This window comes from Cydia strobilella, chromosome 18, assembly GCF_947568885.1.
Source record: "Cydia strobilella chromosome 18, ilCydStro3.1, whole genome shotgun sequence".
NCBI classification, from domain to species: Eukaryota; Metazoa; Arthropoda; class Insecta; order Lepidoptera; family Tortricidae; genus Cydia; species Cydia strobilella.
The window spans coordinates 11,934,756-11,957,865 of NC_086058.1; the positions used below are offsets into that span (position 1 = coordinate 11,934,756).

At 42.1% G+C, this 23,110-nt stretch overlaps 1 protein-coding gene across 1 annotated transcript; it reads left to right on the forward strand.

The window, feature by feature from the left end:
* Window positions 1-454: 454 nt before the first annotated feature.
* On the forward strand, window positions 455-20,508 carry LOC134749620 (protein FAM91A1). Its single transcript, XM_063684637.1, has 21 exons — window positions 455-834; window positions 1,087-1,171; window positions 1,478-1,585; window positions 3,557-3,658; window positions 4,595-4,776; window positions 4,961-5,061; window positions 5,486-5,663; window positions 7,756-7,889; window positions 8,002-8,101; window positions 9,055-9,162; window positions 11,269-11,355; window positions 11,783-11,961; window positions 14,960-15,126; window positions 15,555-15,730; window positions 15,958-16,027; window positions 16,138-16,281; window positions 16,616-16,807; window positions 18,100-18,458; window positions 18,969-19,072; window positions 19,323-19,392; window positions 19,727-20,508. The coding sequence occupies exons 1-21, from the start codon at window positions 763-765 to the stop codon at window positions 19,835-19,837; spliced, it is 2,829 nt and encodes a 942-aa protein (XP_063540707.1). The 5' UTR covers window positions 455-762; the 3' UTR covers window positions 19,838-20,508.
* The last annotated feature ends 2,602 nt before the right edge of the window (window positions 20,509-23,110 follow it).

Consider the following 23,110-nt stretch of genomic DNA (forward strand, 5'->3'; position numbering starts at 1 on the left):
GATTTTTAAATTTTTATGATTATAATATACTCTGTGACAACTGACACTCGCGTAATAAAGGCGAATTAAAATGACATGACACCTTATCTTTCATCAAAATCGGCTCAGCCGTTTTGTAGTAAGGTGTATCAAGCTATTAGGGATGGATATATATTCAAGTCGAACACATCTCCTCCTCTCCTCTCCTCCACGCCTCTTAGCCAGGGTTTGAACCCGCGACCTCCGGGTTGAAAGTCGCACGCTCTTACAGCTAGGCCACCAGCGCTTCGACGGAAAAAAAATACTAATGCAGCAGAAAATCGTTTAGAATCGGACATGACTGCATTAATCGATTTAAGATTTATTTATAAATATGGCAACATCTATCAAAATGTCAATTTTGACATAAACAAGCGACGTTCATAAACGTACTCTTCAAAAATGTAAAACCAATAAAACCATAAATATTTGTTATTGTTATCAGTTTCATTTGTTACATTACAAAATCAGTAAAGTTTATGTTGTGTAGTTGAGTTATTTATTCATAATGACCATCATATTCCAATAATGTTATACAAATCTATGTAGTAACTTAATTATTTTCACACGGGTGTCGTACATTTTGAACGGTATTTCTTCGCCATCGCGCAATCGGAACATTGTAGCAAATTTAGTTTTCCTTTATCAAATCATAATTTCTGGTGGAATTTACTCAAGGACATTAAATTGGCAAATAAATATAATTCAATGTAGTGGCGATAAGGGCGAATTAGCTCCACTAACATGGAGGACGAAATCGAGGAATGTGTTCGAAAGAAAATACAATGGGCTAAGCTGCCAGTAAACGTTAAAAAGGTAAACTGATATGGTTTGATAAGTTTGTGTAATCTGGGCTTATTAAAGTAATTAAACATTGTATACTTGATACTTAATACCTTCAGGACATTATGTCATAATTATGGTCATCAAGCTTTACTATAAAAGTAAACAAAACATTGATATCCACATGAAACTTGGTATGTTTGCTATTTGTATTGTTTGTAATCTTAGTGAGATTCTTATTGGAATCACCATTTTAAATCAGAAGTATGATTGAATTTATTTCAGCTGCTAGGGGATTCCAGCAAGGAGTATGAGAGATATATATTCGAATTCAGCATTAAAAATCAACTCAGGTATAGGGGGAGCCTTGGTAAGTTACATTATTGAAATTTTTTTATATAGTTTTTTACGAATATGTTTGTGTTTTTATTTGCTTACATACTAAGAACTTCGGAAGCAAAGCTACTAATTAATCTATAAAAAAGAGTCCCTAACTTTTGTGGCCTATATGTTTTCTAACTATGCCTACAAAATGTGTTTAGTGACTAGATTAAAATAATAAAAGGGATCACTTTTTTCTTAGTCATATTGAATAGTAATCAACATAATCTGATTTTTTAAAGGATTTAAAATTAGTGAAATCTGTTACACCTGTACTTATGTTGTTATGTTGCAGTGCGGACGGTCCAGAAAGATGAAAGGAAATATTACGAGACTCTTGTGCATAGCAGCATTCAGAGACTCATGCTGTATCCCTACCATCTGGCCGATATGATTGTCAAGGGTAATGTTCTTATTTATTTATTTATTTATTTATGTTAAGGAGAACCAACAGCTATACACTTACAATAAACAACAAGATTAAAACAGGAAGCCAATTACAGGAACTCACAGGTAGTAACAAAATATTCAATTTTAAACTAATGCTAACACTTACGCACACACACATGCGTACAAAAAAGAGAGAAAAAATAACATAAAATAAAAAACATACCAAATTGAAAATTAATGGCGATGGAAGCCTTACAATAATCCTAAGTCCTAAGTATTTATTATGTTTAGTTGCTTTAATTTCTATTCATTAAAGTTTATACTGGTAGTTGATCTCACTTTGCACAACAGTTCTTTTAAAATAAATCTTTTGGTCACACACTAGTGTTTAAGTTGACTGTATTTTTTTAGATTGCATGATAGTATCGTCTTATTGCAGGCCAACCAACAATTAAACTAATTTTAAGGTTTAACTCACGCTATTATAGCTTATAGGTACGTAAACTTATTTTACGCCATTAAGTCCCGTCATTGTAAATAATAATGAGTAAAAATCGTGAAAGTTTCAAAATATTTAGGTCAGTACATTTTCACTCACTATTATTTTTAATCGCTGAGCATAGTGAGTGAAACCATACTGATCTAAATATTTTGAAATATGTCTCAGGATAGTTTAATTTCGATTATTCGTGAAAGTTTGTTTAAATCAGTGTTTAACTCACGTATTTAAACTGTAAAATTAGTTTAATTTAAATTTGACTCACAACAGTTTAAATGACTTGCTTCCCACCCTGCAACAGTTTAACACATTCAATGCTGAAAACCCGACTATCGGGTATTTTATGGTTTGGGGCCCACATGCCCAGGCCGGACGACCCGGATAGTCGGCATTATTTTACTACAGCTTTTAAGACTAAATGTTTGTGGCCTGGCGCAGATGTCTTGTGTGGCTGGGTGGCAATGAATGTGTTAAATAAGAATACAAATACATAAGAGACCCCCTCTCTCCAAAACTTTTTATAGCGGTGTTGGAAGAAATCTTTCAAAAACTTCAATGGGAAAAGGAAGGCATATATATAAAAAACTAACACATTTGAGGTTTGCGGATGATATAGTTTTATTCAGTGACACTGCCAAAGGTCTGGAGACAATGTTAAAGAGGCTAAATTCAGAGAGCCAAAAAGTGGGCCTACACATGAACGCGTCTAAAACCAAAGTTATGACGAACAGTCACAAAAAAAGTATAACTGTAGAAGGAAAACAAATAGAATACGTGGATAACTATGTATACCTAGGTAAAATGATTTCCTTTGACCCCAATAGCAACATAAACGAGGTGGAAAGAAGGATAAACATAGCTTGGAGAAAATACTGGTCACATAAAGAAATCCTAAAAGGAAACTATAGTTTAAAAATAAAGAAAATAGTTATGGATTCCTGCATTCTCCCCAGTTTAACCTACGGATGCCAGACATGGGTCTTCACCGAGAAAGTTAAAGAAAAAATTTTATCATGCCAACATGCAATGGAAAGAAGCCTATTGAAACTAAGAAGAATAAACAAAGTAAAAAACATAGATATCCGGATGAGAACAAAACTGACAGACGCACTACAGTTTAGTTTAAGACAAAAATGGAGATGGGCTGGACATTTGGCTAGATACAAGGACAAGAGATGGACCATACAAACAACCAAATGGTAAGGCCCACTGGGCAAACGTAACTCAGGAAAACAAAGAAAAAGATGGGTCGATGACATCATAGCAATTGCAGGAAATACTTGGGAGAACAATGCTACAGACAAAGAGAAATGGAAAAAGATGGAGGAGGCTTTTACCCTCAAGGGATCACACATCATAAAAACATAACAAAAGAAAAGTCAATTTTATAATAGATGTGCGAGAAACAAAGCTTAAATAATAATAATAATAAAAGAGACCCTTTGCATTAAATGGCACCTACTATATTTTGTTGTCATGTTTCAGGTCTGCGGATAACCCCGTTCATCTACTACATGGAGGTGGTGGCGCTGCTGATCGAGCTGGAGAAAAGCTACGACACCATGCCCAACTTCACGGCTGCCGATTGTAAGACATTATTATGTCATACTTTAAGAACATTTCGAATACATGGTTATTTGTCCATTTCATTTTTTTCAATTACATTTTTTACTGAGCATTTGTTAGACTTTTTAATGACCATAGGACATTTCTATACCTAAAATCTCTACAAATTCACGTTTGTAAGATACGAAATAATACAAATAGTTGATTTCCATTGTATGAATATTTTAGGTGAAATGAAATCCTTATTGTTTTTGGCAAGATTTTTAAAGAGTATTTAGGGAAATAATTGCATATTATGGTCACAAATTGTCAAAACAATAACTTTCAAACCATGTCATCGCAGTATTAAAATAGAAAATTTTTGTATAGCCAGTTCGATTTCTAAGATCAAGTTCGCCATACATTTACTATGGCGTATTTGATCATAGAAAAACGGACAGACTATAACAACTGTGAAAACGGATTATATCGCGTATATTGAATTTATATTACATTCAGTCACCCGTTGACCACGAACGCTGTAAAGGGTTCGAAACGTTGGGATGTATTATAAATTCAATATACGCGATATAATACGTTTTCACAGTTTTATTTCATGAGTAACTATCGCGGTAACCGAAGACAATATAATTCAAGAGTTGTTAGAGATTTACCACCACTTGACACAAACATAAAATAATAATATTTTCCTTATGTACATGTTACTTACTTTTGTTGTATGTTGCGTGGTATAAAATGAAATTTTTCAATATCATCATCATCATCATGTCAGCCGATAGACGTCCACTGCTGGACATAGGCCTCCCCCAAGGCTCACCATTCCGGTATAATATTACTGCAAGTTAACATGTACAGTCTGCAATACTATTCGCTTAGCGCTTAGCACCTTTGCATACAAACTTCTATGCAGGGGGGGTACCTTTTCTCTGCAGCTGATTGTACCATAACTGTTTTCAGGTCTTCGCTTACTAGGCATAGGCCGCAACGAATACCTCGAGCTTGTAGCCAAGTCCCGCTCGCTAGGCCGTCGCGGGCGTTCCAAAGCCATTAGGGCGTTACTGCCGAGGGTTCCACTCAACATTCCCATGCAGCCCTGGTGGCGGATCGAGCTTGGCTATGTGTTAGAAGCCGATGTCAAGGTAAGTGCTGGTAATATAGTTGAGTTGGTATTTCTGAGTGTTGATAAATTGAAACATGTTTTTGTTAATGCTTAATTTTTGTTAATTTTTAATGGCCTACGAGAAGGCCACGGTAGTTATTTTATTGAATTTTGTGCCGCTTTTGTTAACCGATTGGTGTGCCAACTAATCCGTTTGTTGCTAGCCGCTCAGCGACCAGGAGCGGGAGCTGATCGACCTCCTGATCGACCGCGGCTCGCAAACTGCCGGCACGCTCGACTACAACGCCGTTAAGACCTTGTACAGGTAACTACACGCTTATCAGTACATAATAAACTAAATGAATGAATAACATTTTATTTGGGTTGGCCTATACGAAGCTTTTGATCATGCACAGAAATGGAATCTTTTGGCATCAAGAATTATTTTTGGTAAGTATTTACGATTTTGCTGCCGACTTTACATTTACAAAATCTGTAAATACCAATCATTGTTAATTAAAAAGTTAGGGAAGGTCTGCTCTTCTCTAAGACCATTTAAGCGAAGCAGCACGGGATCTTATAGCTGTCCTTAGTGCTCCATTTGAAAAAATCTATCCTATGTACTTATACTTATTCTATAAATAAAATGATCTTTCGATTGCACGTGACCTATTGATCGCCAATCGCAACAAAATTCAACTTCGCTCTTTTCCTGCACAACTAACTAAATTTCTTGTTATATATTTTAGACGTGGGCTGATTTACCTCGACGTGCCGATCACGGCTGAGGACCGCGTGTCCGTCCCGCCCTTAAAGGGGTTCGTCATGAACCGCGTCGCCGGGGACTACTTCGAGACGTTATTATACAAAGTCTTCGTCTCTATTGACGAACACACCACGGTCGCAGAGCTGGCGGCGGTGTTACAGGTACGAATATAAACCTTATTGACTTGACATAAAGTATACTTTAAAAAGGGTTCGTCATTTACCGCGTCGCTGGAGATTACTTTGAGACGTTATTATAAAAGGTCTTGGCGGCGGTGTTACAGGTCCGAATAACCTTATTGACATGACATAAAGTCTACTTTAAAAATGGTTCGTCATTTACCGCGTCGCTGAAGATTACTTTGAGACGTTATTATAAAAGGTCATCGTCTCCACTGGCGAACACACTATGGTGCCAGAGCTGGCGGCGGTGTTACAGGTACGAATATAAACCTAATTGACTTGACATAAAGTATATTTTAAAAAGGGTTCGTCATTTACCGCGTCGCTGGAGATTACTTTGAGACGTTATTATAAAAGGTCATCGTCTCCACTGGCGAACACACTACGGTGGCAGAGCTGGCGGCGGTGTTACAGGTACGAATATAAACCTAATTGACTTGACATAAAGTATATTTTAAAAAGGGTTCGTCATTTACCGCGTCGCTGGAGATTACTTTGAGACGTTATTATAAAAGGTCATCGTCTCCACTGGCGAACACACTATGGTGGCAGAGCTGGCGGCGGTGTTACAGGTACGAATATAAACCTAATTGACTTGACATAAAGTATATTTTAAAAAGGGTTCGTCATTTACCGCGTCGCTGGAGATTACTTTGAGACGTTATTATAAAAGGTCATCGTCTCCACTGGCGAACACACTACGGTGGCAGAGCTGGCGGCGGTGTTACAGGTACGAATATAAACCTAATTGACTTGACATAAAGTATATTTTAAAAAGGGTTCGTCATTTACCGCGTCGCTGGAGATTACTTTGAGACGTTATTATAAAAGGTCATCGTCTCCACTGGCGAACACACTATGGTGCCAGAGCTGGCGGCGGTGTTACAGGTACGAATATAAACCTTATTGACTTGACATAAAGTATACTTTAAAAAGGGTTCGTCATTTACCGCGTCGCTGGAGATTACTTTGAGACGTTATTATAAAAGGTCTTGGCGGCGGTGTTACAGGTCCGAATAACCTTATTGACATGACATAAAGTCTACTTTAAAAATGGTTCGTCATTTACCGCGTCGCTGAAGATTACTTTGAGACGTTATTATAAAAGGTCATCGTCTCCACTGGCGAACACACTATGGTGCCAGAGCTGGCGGCGGTGTTACAGGTACGAATATAAACCTAATTGACTTGACATAAAGTATATTTTAAAAAGGGTTCGTCATTTACCGCGTCGCTGGAGATTACTTTGAGACGTTATTATAAAAGGTCATCGTCTCCACTGGCGAACACACTACGGTGGCAGAGCTGGCGGCGGTGTTACAGGTACGAATATAAACCTAATTGACTTGACATAAAGTATATTTTAAAAAGGGTTCGTCATTTACCGCGTCGCTGAAGATTACTTTGAGACGTTATTATAAAAGGTCTTCGTCTCCACTGGCGAACACACTATGGTGGCAGAGCTGGCGGCGGTGTTACAGGTACGAATGTAAACCTAATTGACTTGACATAAAGTATATTTTAAAAAGGGTTCGTCATTTACCGCGTCGCTGGAGATTACTTTGAGACGCTATTATAAAAGGTCTTCGTCTCCACTCACGAACACACTACGGTGGCAGAGCTGGCGGCGGTGTAACTTTATTGACTTGATATATAGTCTATTTAAAAAATGGTTCGTCATGAACCGCGTCGCTGGAGTAATTACTTCGAGACCTAACTATACAAAGTATTCGTATCCATAGACGAACAGACGAACGTTACAGGTACTGTCAACGTTACTGCTATGAGATACTATAAGGTCCAGTTTAGACTATTTCAAGACGCTACTCTACAAGGTAATCGTGTCCTTGGACTACGGTCATTACAGCAGTGTTACAGGTGCTAATATTAACCTTATTAACATTATATAAGGTCTACATTACTAAAGCAGGCCTTGTCTCGTTGGAATAGTGTTGATCTTGAATACTTCTTAGTATTAAGGTTAAAGCTTATATCAAAAATGAAATTATTGTCCAAAATGTTACTGTATAGCTTTTTTACAACGTGACTTAAAATGTTGTCTGTTTTGTAGGTTGAATGCGGCCTAGTGAAGCAGGCGGTGTCCCTGTACTGCCGACTGGGGTTCGCACAGCACCTGCAACCGCCGCAGGTCCCCAACCCGCACGCTTCGTGGCGTACAGCGCTCACACAACCGTTACACCCACAGTAAGTCCACTGTACACCTTATTGAAAAAGTACCTAAGTCTAGTTTAGCTTGACGCACCAATAGGATTACTTTAAAAGTACCAGGCCGTATTAAACATAGATAGTTTTTCAGGTACAGTCAAATATCGCCACTAACATTTAACCCCAACATGGAAGAGGAGGTATTACAAATGGAGCCTGTACTTATGAAAGAACCCTCCACGTCCAAACAGGTATAATTAGCTACACAATACCTTAGGGCGCTGCTAGAACTATTGTTAATCTTAGGTCTTGCATGCGGAGCATGTAACTTGCGCATGTTGAGGTACTTGCGCGGGTTGCATTGTAATTAAACAACGGTACCTATAAAGAAACACGCAAGTCTAGCGGCAAGAGCATGTGCCGATTGTGCGAGTTACCTGCTCAAGTAAACCGCTCGTTATGCGTAACTGGAGCAAGTAAAAGACGCAGATTAGTAAAGATAACAAGCGAATGATGCTTGCGCTCTTAGAGGGTATAACCAAACGGAGAAGCCATTAACAGGCGTTTCCCTCTGTCGAAAATAGTCGGCCAATGGTCATACACAATGTATGGACTGACGTTTATCTGACATGGCTATTTTTACGTTACGTATACATTGGACGTTCCCCTCCCCCGCAAAAATCGGCAGACTACAGAAAATTACAGACAAGGCGTCTCCGTTTGGTTGTATCCTCTAAGCTTGCGCTAAGTCCGCGTCAGTGACATGCGCGTTGTACTACAGTCGAGTCCATAATTATGTATAAATTTTTTCACCTTATTGCAATGGATTAGGGTGAAGAAATGTATACATATTTATGAACTCGACTGTTAAAGCACACGTGAGTAATTAGTGCATGTATAGTGCTACATGAAAGAGTAGAAATTAAATAAAATGGAACTAAACAATTTCCATACGAAATTGTTGCCATGTTTAAGCATTTTACCTCAAAAATGTGACAGTTACGAAGAAAGTGGCGCCCTCATTTATTTTCTACTAATTTATGTCGCACTATATCTTGAGCATGTTGTTGGCAAATTGGCACATGTCCTTGTCATTGTGTAAGAGCCATTAGGGTTTTTAAAATCAATTAGTTATTATTTCAAATTTATACATTATTCTAGAGAAAAATCTGGTTTATTATAAAGCATGACTGTTTATTTCCAGAGGTGTCAAGACATGAATGATAACTCCACCAACAGTGGCGTCAAGAGGGTGGCACTGCTCTTCGATTCTACTTTAGCCGCCTACCTTATGATGGGAAACCTTTCACCGGTACACAATTATAATATTAAAGTGCCGTTCAGTTTAATGGAATATAATAAGTAAATAACTATTTTACGATACAAGTGCGGAAAAGAGAAAATTCGAAACGAGTGGCGATAAATTAAAACACGACCGCAGGGAGTGTTTTAAATCGACACGAGTTGCGAATTACCTTTTCGCACGTGTATCGTACAACGTTTTACAGTACATATGGCCCTTTAAACTTTTGACATATGCACGAAAAGTGCTCATTCCCGCACTAGTGCGAAAAAGTAGCACCATATGTACTGTAAAGGGAATTTACAATTGGCCCTTATATTAAGAAGAAAAAAAAACATTAAAAACGACTTTTTTGTTTTTATCGCCACGACTATTACTCACTCACACTCGCTCACTCATTTACTCTAAGGTTAGCTAAAAGAGATCCCTTATAGGGATTAACTCGCCTTTGTACCTAAATTTATATGAATTTCATGTTAACAATTTTTTTTGTACAATAAAGTGATTTACTACTACTACTATTTTACTGCATTGCGCAATAAGCATGATGACAGATTTTGAAAAACTGTCCTATAATGATAAGAAACATAAATTATTTACTATGAATATCATATTTCTGCATTTAATAAAGGTTTAGTAGGAAAAAACTACATTTTAGTTTTAAGATTTAAAATTCCCCTAGTGACGTCAAGGTCCTATAAATAAAAGGTACGCTCTAAACGTTCCTTAGAAACTTATTAAATAATTTGTTTATTTCGTATTATTAAATATGAATACCAAAGTGTATAAATGTTGTGCGGTTCCTCAGTTTTAATAACACATCAATAACAACTTCTATTAAGTAATTTGTGCATGTTCATGTTCCACACAATAAAACAACACGAAACAAGTAGCTTAAACTTGCAAGGCGAGACAACGTCCGTAGTGCCTAAGACACATCTTTATTTTTGGGAAGATCATTTCGATGCATTTAATTTATTTTTTACTTTTTAGGGTTCCGTACCCAAAGGGTAAAAACGGGACCCTATTACTAAGACTCCGCTGTCCGTCTGTCCGTCCGTCTGTCTGTCTGTCACCAGGCTGTATCTCGTGATCTGTGATAGCTAGACAGCTGAAATTTTCACAGATGATGTATTTCGGTTGCCGCTATAACAACAAATACTAAAAACAGAATAAAATAGAGATTTAAGTGGGGCTCCCATACAACAAACATGATTTTTGACCGAAGTTAAGCAACGTCGGGCGGGGTCAGTACTTGGATGGGTGACCGTTTTTATAGTTAATGGTACGGAACCCTTCGTGTGTGAGTCCGACTCGCACTTGGCCGGTTTTTTTACCTAACAGTGTCTATCTTGTTTGAGGCGTAACTTTAATATAAAAGTTTCATGAAACTAGTTTTTTGAGGTTAGGTTTCACATTGCACCAGTGTGGTCTTTAATAGGTAATGACAAATTCTAATATTAACCTGCTATGGAATACACATAAAAAGCGATTTTATACAGGATTTGGATTTAGTTAATTACTTAAATTAGTATGATTTTTTATTTATATAATTATAAATATTGTTTATTGTACTTACAAGGAACTTTTGACATTTCTAAATTCTGCTAAACAGAAGTATTCGCTTGATTGTAAAAACTCTCCAAGCATCATCACATCGATTCTAGGCAAATTAGCATTGTTTGGTTTAGTCAATCCTTGTTCCATGACTCAAGTTAATATTCGGTTTAAACTAAATTAAATCCGTGGATCGTAAATAAAATAGCAGGAGAACCAATACTTTGGATATTTGTTTACAAGAACGTGACGTCACTCGCTCTGATTGGTGTTCACCCAATCATGGCGGACTTGCGTATTTTTTTATTTTATTTTAACAAAACATTTGCCAATCTCGCCAAATATAATAAAAAAATGCGTTTTTCGTATTCTACTACTGCCATCGTGCTTATAGTAGGTAACTTCTTTGGCAATGTATGAAAGTTCATTTTTAACTGCAAGTAGGTACCCGTTGTTGTGTATAGCCGACGGTGGCGTCAGTGGCAAACGTTATGAGTAAGGTCCCTTATCTTTTAAAACGATGCAAATATTTTAACAAGTCATCTGTGTTTGTTTTAGGATCTCAAAACACATGCTGTTACGTTATTTGAAGTTGGAAAGATATGCGATGAAAGTCTGGATAGTTTACTTATGGAATTAGATAAGGTAAGTGGTTACTTTTGTCACTTTGCTTAGTTATGTATGTGTTGGGTGTTGGTTATTGCGTAGAGGTTTGATGGCGATGATGAATAATATTGTTGCCATGTGAAAGTAAACGTCTAATTGATATTCTTACTCAAATATAAATATTTTTCGAGTATAAAATCTATGTTTTGATTACTCTTGTCCGTTTACTTTACGCAAACATACCACATATTTATAAATGCGCAAGTAACTAAAGTTGTTAAAGATGACATTCGAATCTAATACAACATTAATACCGTAACATACATAGGAAATCCCGAGTAAAATACAAAATTCAGAAACTATTGTCAATCTAGTAAATCATACATCATCCACGTCTACAGTTTATTTTATTTATCTCACTATGGGGTGTCGTTTACTTAATAATGTTATTATTGAAATTGGCCAGGTGGCAGGGGACCCTGAAATCGAAGGCGAGGCGGCGCGCTACTTAGCGGCGGCGGCGTGCCTGCGCCGCACGCTGCGGATACTGCGGCCGCGCCTGCGCCCACTCGACCTGCTGCGGTGCGAGGCGCTGCACGCGCTCGGCGCGCCGCAGCGCTCTCGCCTGCTGCAGCACAAGTACAGGTAGGTGCAGGTACTTAGCGGCGGCGGCGTGCCTGCGCCGCACGCTGCGGATACTGCGGCCGCGCCTGCGCCCACTCGACCTGCTGCGGTGCGAGGCGCTGCACGCGCTCGGCGCGCCGCAGCGCTCTCGCCTGCTGCAGCACAAGTACAGGTAGGTGCAGGTACTTAGCGGCGGCGGCGTGCCTGCGCCGCACGCTGCGGATACTGCGGCCGCGCCTGCGCCCACTCGACCTGCTGCGGTGCGAGGCGCTGCACGCGCTCGGCGCGCCGCAGCGCTCTCGCCTGCTGCAGCACAAGTACAGGTAGGTGCAGGTACTTAGCGGCGGCGGCGTGCCTGCGCCGCACGCTGCGGATACTGCGGCCGCGCCTGCGCCCACTCGACCTGCTGCGGTGCGAGGCGCTGCACGCGCTCGGCGCGCCGCAGCGCTCTCGCCTGCTGCAGCACAAGTACAGGTAGGTGCAGGTACTTAGCGGCGGCGGCGTGCCTGCGCCGCACGCTGCGGATACTGCGGCCGCGCCTGCGCCCACTCGACCTGCTGCGGTGCGAGGCGCTGCACGCGCTCGGCGCGCCGCAGCGCTCTCGCCTGCTGCAGCACAAGTACAGGTAGGTGCAGGTACTTAGCGGCGGCGGCGTGCCTGCGCCGCACGCTGCGGATACTGCGGCCGCGCCTGCGCCCACTCGACCTGCTGCGGTGCGAGGCGCTGCACGCGCTCGGCGCGCCGCAGCGCTCTCGCCTGCTGCAGCACAAGTACAGGTAGGTGCAGGTACTTAGCGGCGGCGGCGTGCCTGCGCCGCACGCTGCGGATACTGCGGCCGCGCCTGCGCCCACTCGACCTGCTGCGGTGCGAGGCGCTGCACGCGCTCGGCGCGCCGCAGCGCTCTCGCCTGCTGCAGCACAAGTACAGGTAGGTGCAGGTACTTAGCGGCGGCGGCGTGCCTGCGCCGCACGCTGCGGATACTGCGGCCGCGCCTGCGCCCACTCGACCTGCTGCGGTGCGAGGCGCTGCACGCGCTCGGCGCGCCGCAGCGCTCTCGCCTGCTGCAGCACAAGTACAGGTAGGTGCAGGTACTTAGCGGCGGCGGCGTGCCTGCGCCGCACGCTGCGGATACTGCGGCCGCGCCTGCGCCCACTCGACCTGCTGCGGTGCGAGGCGCTGCACGCGCTCGGCGCGCCGCAGCGCTCTCGCCTGCTGCAGCACAAGTACAGGTAGGTGCAGGTACTTAGCGGCGGCGGCGTGCCTGCGCCGCACGCTGCGGATACTGCGGCCGCGCCTGCGCCCACTCGACCTGCTGCGGTGCGAGGCGCTGCACGCGCTCGGCGCGCCGCAGCGCTCTCGCCTGCTGCAGCACAAGTACAGGTAGGTGCAGGTACTTAGCGGCGGCGGCGTGCCTGCGCCGCACGCTGCGGATACTGCGGCCGCGCCTGCGCCCACTCGACCTGCTGCGGTGCGAGGCGCTGCACGCGCTCGGCGCGCCGCAGCGCTCTCGCCTGCTGCAGCACAAGTACAGGTAGGTGCAGGTACTTAGCGGCGGCGGCGTGCCTGCGCCGCACGCTGCGGATACTGCGGCCGCGCCTGCGCCCACTCGACCTGCTGCGGTGCGAGGCGCTGCACGCGCTCGGCGCGCCGCAGCGCTCTCGCCTGCTGCAGCACAAGTACAGGTAGGTGCAGGTACTTAGCGGCGGCGGCGTGCCTGCGCCGCACGCTGCGGATACTGCGGCCGCGCCTGCGCCCACTCGACCTGCTGCGGTGCGAGGCGCTGCACGCGCTCGGCGCGCCGCAGCGCTCTCGCCTGCTGCAGCACAAGTACAGGTAGGTGCAGGTACTTAGCGGCGGCGGCGTGCCTGCGCCGCACGCTGCGGATACTGCGGCCGCGCCTGCGCCCACTCGACCTGCTGCGGTGCGAGGCGCTGCACGCGCTCGGCGCGCCGCAGCGCTCTCGCCTGCTGCAGCACAAGTACAGGTAGGTGCAGGTACTTAGCGGCGGCGGCGTGCCTGCGCCGCACGCTGCGGATACTGCGGCCGCGCCTGCGCCCACTCGACCTGCTGCGGTGCGAGGCGCTGCACGCGCTCGGCGCGCCGCAGCGCTCTCGCCTGCTGCAGCACAAGTACAGGTAGGTGCAGGTACTTAGCGGCGGCGGCGTGCCTGCGCCGCACGCTGCGGATACTGCGGCCGCGCCTGCGCCCACTCGACCTGCTGCGGTGCGAGGCGCTGCACGCGCTCGGCGCGCCGCAGCGCTCTCGCCTGCTGCAGCACAAGTACAGGTAGGTGCAGGTACTTAGCGGCGGCGGCGTGCCTGCGCCGCACGCTGCGGATACTGCGGCCGCGCCTGCGCCCACTCGACCTGCTGCGGTGCGAGGCGCTGCACGCGCTCGGCGCGCCGCAGCGCTCTCGCCTGCTGCAGCACAAGTACAGGTAGGTGCAGGTACTTAGCGGCGGCGGCGTGCCTGCGCCGCACGCTGCGGATACTGCGGCCGCGCCTGCGCCCACTCGACCTGCTGCGGTGCGAGGCGCTGCACGCGCTCGGCGCGCCGCAGCGCTCTCGCCTGCTGCAGCACAAGTACAGGTAGGTGCAGGTACTTTAGTAGGGAGGTAGGAGTGATGATCGTCGCCGATAAAAGAACAAATCTCCGTAAGAAATTATTAAATAGCAAACGATCCTTATCGGGTTTATGAGAAGCCGTTAAATTGGTTTGCGTATTTTGCTGACGACGTTTTAGGAGCTGATCAACAGTCAAGTCAATAGAAACTGTTCAACAGTCAAGCCGCATTCATATCGTGGTCACTTTTTGTGGAGGTGAATAATCCGTTCATTATTTTCGCTGTTGTTACAAACTTGTTAAAATGTAACTAAGTTTGATCAATAAACAATACTTTTATATTTTTTATTTATAGGTATAACAACATTGTTCAGTACCTTAATTTTACGTGACGGATTCCTTTATGAGTCAAATCTTTATGTGTTTATTTAAACTAAATCTATCGTGTCGTATTCAGGCTAGCGGTATCGACGGCGCCTCTATGCCGCGAAGCCCGCGCCGGTCTCGCGGCAGGCGCGCTGCCCCACGTGGGCCCGGCCCCGCCCGAGGCCTCCACGCCGTGGATGAGACTGTACCTGTACCATGTCGCCGGCTACGGGCCGCCCACGCTCCTACTGAAGAAAGGTAAAAGGGACGCAGGGTGGGTCAGGTCGGCCGGGTCGCAAACTTTGTTCGTTCAAATTTGAACTTTAATCGATCGAGTCAAAGTTGCTCGTCCTACGAACTACTTGTCGTACGCCAGCCGAGCCCAAAATATGAATGATTATTTATTTATTTTTCGGAGAACCAACAGCTATCAATTATACAATAGTTATATAAGTAAATAACAAAAAGCCAATTATAGGTTCCCACCAATAGCAACAAGTTAACACATAATTGGTGGTTAGCACTAAAATTTTACAACGTATTCAACTAATACTAATTTCTAAATGTGAATACCTACTTATTATATACCCACAATACAATACTCTTAATATACTGAGCTAAGAAAAACAAAACTTATTAATAAAATTTATGAAACATTATGAAACATTTGGTTTGTTTGTTTGCAGGCACGGTGGTGACGGGCGTGCCGCGGCCGCTGCTGGGCTTCTCGCGGCTGGTGGTGGCGTGGTGGGGCGCGGAGGCGGCGCTGGACGGCGCGGGCGGCTCGGCCGGCGCGCTGCCCGCCGCCGCCGCGCTGCAGGCCGCCAACTCCGCGCTGCGCCGGGGGCCCGTGCTGCTGCAGGTGACACAGATAACTGAGGCTGCTCAACTTTTTGCAGCCGGTGGGAAATAGACGGCGCTAGACAGCCCCGCCGGCTTTACTCGCCGGAGACGTAACATTTATATTGGTTAGAAATGGAATGATACAAAAAAGAACCTTTCCCGTTGTCCCGACTTTAAATACATGGTGTTCAAGATATTTAAAAAAATTACTTATTTCTATAGTTCGAGGTGTCTTCCTTGTTGTAGGCTGTTGGAGTCCGACAACCGGCGAAGCTAAAACATGTAGTGTTCCCTCCGGAAGCCGATAAATCTCCTGGTAACGTAACATTTTATTACAATTTTTTGCCGCCTTACGGATGCTAAGAGCGGTCTATTGGTTTCTATTAGCTTGCGTATATAACTTAGTAAACAATTGTTCGTCGACAGAGACCAGTGCTTTATGGGCGCGGCATGCCGGATTGAGACGGCTAGCGTCCCGGCTCCGGCTGTCTCGCTCTGTCGGCTACGTGACACTAGCTGACATAGGAGTTCCCGATTTGGGCGCACGGCCGCCCCCTACCGTGCAACTCGGTAAGTTAAAAAACCATAACTATTATGTTAAAATCCAAAACCCACTTATTTTTACAAACTACGACCTAAAAATTCTAAAAATGATTAATGAAAACTTTCACCAATGCTACGACTAAATGATACCTTTTATTTTCTTCTGTAATTCGAAGGATGGACATTGATTGAAATATTAAAACTTTTAAACGCCGCCGTCGGCTATACACGATAACGGGAAGGTAAAATTTATCCTTCATGCATTCCCGAAAATGGTTCAAAATGGTTTATCTGACTTACCAACTACAAGTCTCCACGCCCGATTTAACGTCTCATATCCTTGAACCTCTTGATATTTCAGTTGCGCCGCGCAAAATGAAAGACGTGTGCGGCATAGCGAAACCCATAAGCGAAGTGTCGATATCGTCGACCGAGTCGGGCGACAAGTCGGACGACAAGCGGCTGCAGTCGCCGATCGAGTCGCACTTCGCGGTCACCCCGTCCACGGACAGCAAGACTAGCTCGCCGGCGAATGGCTTCACTACGGTCGAAGGTACGTTGTTAATGTTGAAATAATCAAACTCAATGGAGGTGCTAGACAAGTTGCTAAAGTAACAGATGACTGTTTTGTAAATTTCAGTATATCCTCGACATGGCCTTGAATAAATAAAGATGTGTCGATATCGCTGCAATATCGGTACGACATCGATATCGGTATTTTAACCCTTAAATGCATATTTTTTCCAAATGTATACAAGCAATAATGATGCATAATTAATTAGAATACGCTTAATTAATTAATTAATTATATAACATTAATTATTTTAATCATGCATTTAAGGGGTATTTAATCTACGCAATATTTTTATTTATAAAAATTGTATGTGATTTTGGACGTTTTTTTCGGGGTTTGTAATTATTTTATATTTAAAAACTTTATCACAGGTGTATTACAAATAATGTACCTTTCTGATGTAAGATTTTTCATATATCTCTTGCTGAATATTATATATTTACATAAATATGATTTAGCCTGTGCAACTTCTAACACTGATTTTTCAGTGAAAATCGATGTTATAATTTTTTTACTTTTTTTCCCATAATCAGCAAACAATTACGTGACACATATATTAAAATCGGGCAAAAGAAAAAAAATCATTCATTTAAGGGTTAAGAGAAAGGAATGAAATGACTCTCGTACCTTGGAACCGTTACAATGGTAAAAATTTCACAGTTTTGGAATCTATCTCTTGTTCAGGCCTCATGCACGGTAGGTAAAAAAACAACTATGCCCCTTGTCAAATACCTATTATCATTTATCATCACAGGCATTTGCGTCTATTGCAGACGATTTATGCATTGCTGTTTAGACAGCGGGTTTGGTGACTGTGCGTGATTTTAATTTATCATAAACGTTAATAGTTTTTCACCTCAGCAGCTCGAACAAGCCTACTTTCGTCACTCCCTGGAGTGACGAAAGTGCGACTTTCCCCACTCCAGGGAGTGACGAAAGTGTGACTTTCTTCACTCCAGGGAGTGAAACAATTAAATTTAATTTTTTAATTTAGTGAAGGCCATGAACTGCCACTTCATACTTATATTCCAAATTGTTTTTTTTTTTTCTGTATTATTCTGTGTAATTCGAAATACACACACGAGAGCAAAGTTATTTTACATTTCGTGTTTTTGAGCGCCTCGCTACGCTCAAGATTCTAGCTTAGAATCACTTGCTTCGCTCGTGATTCAATTATAGAATCTTTCGCTTTCTCGGGACTCAAAATAAACACTCGCAAGAAAAACCAACTTTCCTCTCTTGTTGCACAAATAACTATTGTCATTTCGCAGGTGGCCAGCTACTCCGCGAAGAGCTCGACAGCCTCGCGGTCGGCGACACCACACGAAGCAAGGAGTCCCTCCCGTCCAGCGACGATCTAGTCCCCATACATTCCTCCTCTACCAGCATAGAAGACTTGAAGGACAAACCCAAAGAACGGCGAAGCAAGGAGTCTGTCTTAGATGATATCCCTGGTTCTTCGAGTGCCGATTTTAATTTTAAGAAAGAGAATCAGTTGAACGACTTGTTGAGCCCGGCGGAGGAGTCGATATCGATGTTTACGCAGTTGAGCGATAAGTTGACGGAGATGGCGGAGGGCGATAGCGGAGTTGATACGGCGCATACTGACGATGAAACATGTAAACCAGAGGTATGAATGCTTGCTCATAGTACAGCTTTTGTGTTTTCCTATATGTATATGTAAATATACATATAGCATTTTGTTACGTTGCAAGATACTATGTATGAATCGTATATATCGTCTTTGACGACCGGTCTGGCCTAGTGGGTAGTGACCCTGCCTGTGAAGCCGATGGTCTTGGGTTCGAATCCCGGTAAGGGCATCTATTTGTGTGATGAACACAGATATTTGTTCTTGAGTCATGGATGTTTTCTATGTATTTAAGTATTTGTTTAAGTATTACCTATATATATATCGTTGTCTGAGTACCCACAATACAAGCCTTCTTGAGCTTACCGTGGGACTTAGTCAATTTGTGTAAGAATGTCTCTATAATATATATATATATTTATTTATTTATATCACATAACTTCAGATCAGAGAGATTTGGTCATTTTGTATATTCTATGTATATTCTATCGGTGTTATTTGATTACTTTATTCTATCGAACACTTATTCTTGTTGTTGTTATTTTTCAGAAATGGACTATACTTGATCTCCAATTTGGCATTCCATTGTTTGACGAGGTGCTGTGTGAGAAGATTTGTAACTGTTTAGCTGACCGGATAGCGGAACCAGAATTGTAACTATTATACATATTTGTTAATTAGGGTTGTTAAAAAGGGTAAAAACGGGACCCTATTACTAAGACTCGGCTGTCTGTCCGTCTGTCACCAGGCTGTATCTCACGAACCGTGATAGCTAGACAGTTGAGATTTTCACAAATGATGTAAAAACAGAATAAAATAAATATCGACTCGCACTTGGCCGTTTTTTTTGTTCTTAAGAATAGTAATTTTTAATTTAATTGTTTGCTTTGTTTGTTTTTTCAGATTGAATAAAATTAAGGAAGATAATGAGTTCCTATGCTCAGATGTATTAAAATTTGTATCACAATGTCAAGTAAGTTCATAGTTGCTGTTTAATTCATAAACTTAAAAATTAAATTTATTCTTCCGAACATTACAATTTGTTTATGTTTTGACCTTTTGGACGCCAATGACGAATATATTAATACATTAAAACAACATATCGGCACCGTAGGTCCAACGCCAAAGACGAATCAATCGGTCAAATACCACAGAGCAACATAGACCTACGTGCATGTGCATAAAGTTCAATTTCAGTTTTGACACTTCGGTGACGTGGCGTCCGAGTGTCAGCTTTTGTGTTTGATATGGCATCGAAAAGGTTAATGATCACATTAATCTTTAATTTTTCATTCATACATTTCCAGTACTACCCGGGAGAAGACATGGGCATAGTGAAGCGAGGTACCCTGGTCCCCTTGCCGCGGAAAAACCTGGCGTTTGAAAACGGCCGCATCAGCGAGTGGAGCGGGAAATGACGCCTTCTCGCTCACACCTGCCGATTCTTCATAACCACGCCGCTGTGCGAAAGAGACCGTCGTATATTGGTATACTGTTAAGTTTAGATTGCGTATTCAGTGACCGTTTGCTGTGCAGATGAATATCGGCATTTATTGTATTAAGAGCAACAAACACAACTGAGCATGGGTAGACCTTATTTCGATGGAATAAAGGCTACAAATGGTCTGTCAACTGTCATTTAATTACACCAATATACTTTGTAATATATGTATAGGTCACTATAGGTGCATCTAGAACGCAGTTAACTTTGGTGGAGCACCACTGTGTAACAAGGTAACTTACCTAGTTTTAATAACAAAACTTCCGTGATACACAGACATATTAAATATATTGAGAGTCCTCGGTAAGCTCGGCCGAATTACACCTTCCCATACAAACGTAGTTCCGCTCTCATTTTAAAATTACGTGTTGGATTGTAATGAAACTTTGCACATATAATGACATGAGGTATATCTAGGTCTGAAATTAGTTCATATAGCTCCAGTTTATAAAATAAACGAAATAGAGCAAATACAAGTTTTGTATGAAAAACTTAAATTCGCTGATTATTTTTACTATGGTATCTGAAGCTACATAAACTAATTAGCTATCTAGTCGTTTTAAAATGAGAGCGGAACTACGTTTGTATGGAGAACCGAGCTTGCCAGAGACCCCTAATAACGGGTCACTCACGTATTTTAAGTCGAAAAACGCTCCTGATGACACTCCTCGGTACGGAGTGAAACATGTCGAGCGTTTTTCGACTTAAAATACGTGAGTGACCCGTTATTAATATATTTAACTTATCTAGTTACTCACTGTTGCATGGTGTTGCTCTACCAAAGTTAATATTCACTAAGGTCACCTTGTTACCTATATCACCTATATGTTATGATGGTTGAACTTTTATCTTCTATTGTGACATGCGTCAATTTTGTATCTGAACAATGTTTGCCAATATTGCCATCTTTCTCGCCTGAAACACAGGGAATCCCAGTTCAGGGGTTCAGGGAACCATCATTATTTTTAAATTTTTGTTTTATATGAATGAAACCATGCAATACGGGGTTTTAAATGAATTATGTTTATACTAGTTGATGGCCAGGATGACAGATGATAAAATCGCGACCATTTGACCCGTAGGTGATGTTAGTGTAAGCATAGAGTAACTTATACTAGAGCGGTACTGTCATAGTAAATTTTGTAACTCCAGTAAATTCACTGCCATCTGTCGACACACTTTAAAACTAAAAATGAAGATTTATAGAAATACGATAAAATGTATTTAAATATGGATAAATGATTTTTTTTATTTGCATTAATTATTTTTATGATTTTGACCCATGTTCTTTCACTGATATGCGTTAAAATTGTTAAATAACAAACGAAACCGTCAACGCCATCTATACGACGGTAGGCCAAAGCTAGTAGCGCCCTCAGAATGAAAACCAAATTTTCTTGATTTTCGAGGCACGTTTTTTCCTTAGACTGTATCCATCTATTACGGAGTTATATCTATCTTTGGTGTAAGTATATCATGCTGATATTTGTATTATTTTAATGTTCGATTACACTTGGTCTTATTTTGTGTTCACATATTAATATATTAGTTATGTTACTAAATATAGTATTATATATGCGGTCTGAACTAACTGGCACGCCAATTCGAGTTTTATTTATTGGATCTGTTTCCGATAATATAATACTGATCTGTCCATAGATGGTAGGATCCTATAGATGGGCTATACGCGTGCGTCCGTGAGGGACAGAACATACGCAATGCGACAATATTTGGTCGAGTTTATTTGTTGCCGACCATAAACTATACTTAATTTACGGTGGGGAACAAAAAAAAATGTGAGACTGTGACAAGGACAAATAATAATAGCGCTTTCTCTGCTACTCCTACTGAAATATACATAAGACTATCCCGTTCGGTCATTTCCCCCACCCCTCATGCCTGATCCAGTTATACTTGATTGATGTATCTGTCAGTGTCAAGTGACGTTTTTGGTTGAAGAAATGTCACTTTTGACACTGATAGATCAGTATCATATCAGAAACAGATCGAAAAACTAAAACTCGAATTGGCCTGCGCCGCATAGCGCCCGCTCGATTTTAATTTATACCTACAGTATATGTAGGATTCAAATTGGTTTTCGCGACACATTATTTTAAACTCTTACTATATTTTATAAAAGCACGTGGAATAATAAAAAATAAAATTAAAACAACAATGACTGCTACTAGCATTACGAAAACATCTGTTTTCGTTTTTTAAAGGTTTTTTAATGAATATGCTAGAAAGTCAATTATTAACCGCCATCTTATTTTCGTACAGTGCAAGTATTAATGTGATTTAAAAGATTATTATTAGAATTAGAATTATGTTTTACACGACAGTTTAGCAAAATATTTCGAGTTGCCTGTTAGTGAATTTTTTTTAGAAGAAACTGTCGTGTAGAGCACTCTAGAATATTATAGAATGTAGATAAAATTACAGTGTATACATTTCTACCTGTAGAAAACAGCTTTCCGACCCAGTCCATTTGATATCGAAATTTGTAAACAAGTTTGACGTGTAACATTTAAAACTTTCGCGTTTTGAACACATATTGAATCACATTTACAATCGGGTCATTCGCGAATTTATTTTGTTACCTTTATTTACCGATGTTTCGACACAGGTTCCACTGGTCGTGGTCGCGGCTAACTGACGTCCCAGCAAAATGTCAAAACAGAGATAGACCCGATTGTAAATGTGATTTAATAAGATTGACGTGGTTTGACGATTATTATATAATTATGTATGTATTATGTTTCTAGAAACTTCCTGCCTTGCGTTATTTCCGGGCCGATATGACCCACAAACCTTCAACAAAAGAGCATACTATCTTAAAGGCCGGCAAAGCACTTACAACCCCTCTGATGTTGCAGATGTCCATGGGCGACGTTGATTGTTTACCATCAGGCGATTCGTTCGCTCATTTGCCTCCTATATCCAGGGACCGGCCCGCTATCCCTTATCGGGGTTTTATAAGGGTATTGTATAAGGCTTAACTCACCATACCCTTTGCCAGACGAAACCCTTTGTTTTGGTTTTAAAAACCCTTATATAAAGCTACCACATTTGAGTAATCGGTAGCCCAAATACCCTTACAAAACCCTTATCATCCGCTCACCAACACCTTGCATATTGCTTATAAGGGTTAGCCTTATAAAGGGCTTCCCTTTTAGCATATAAGCGTGCT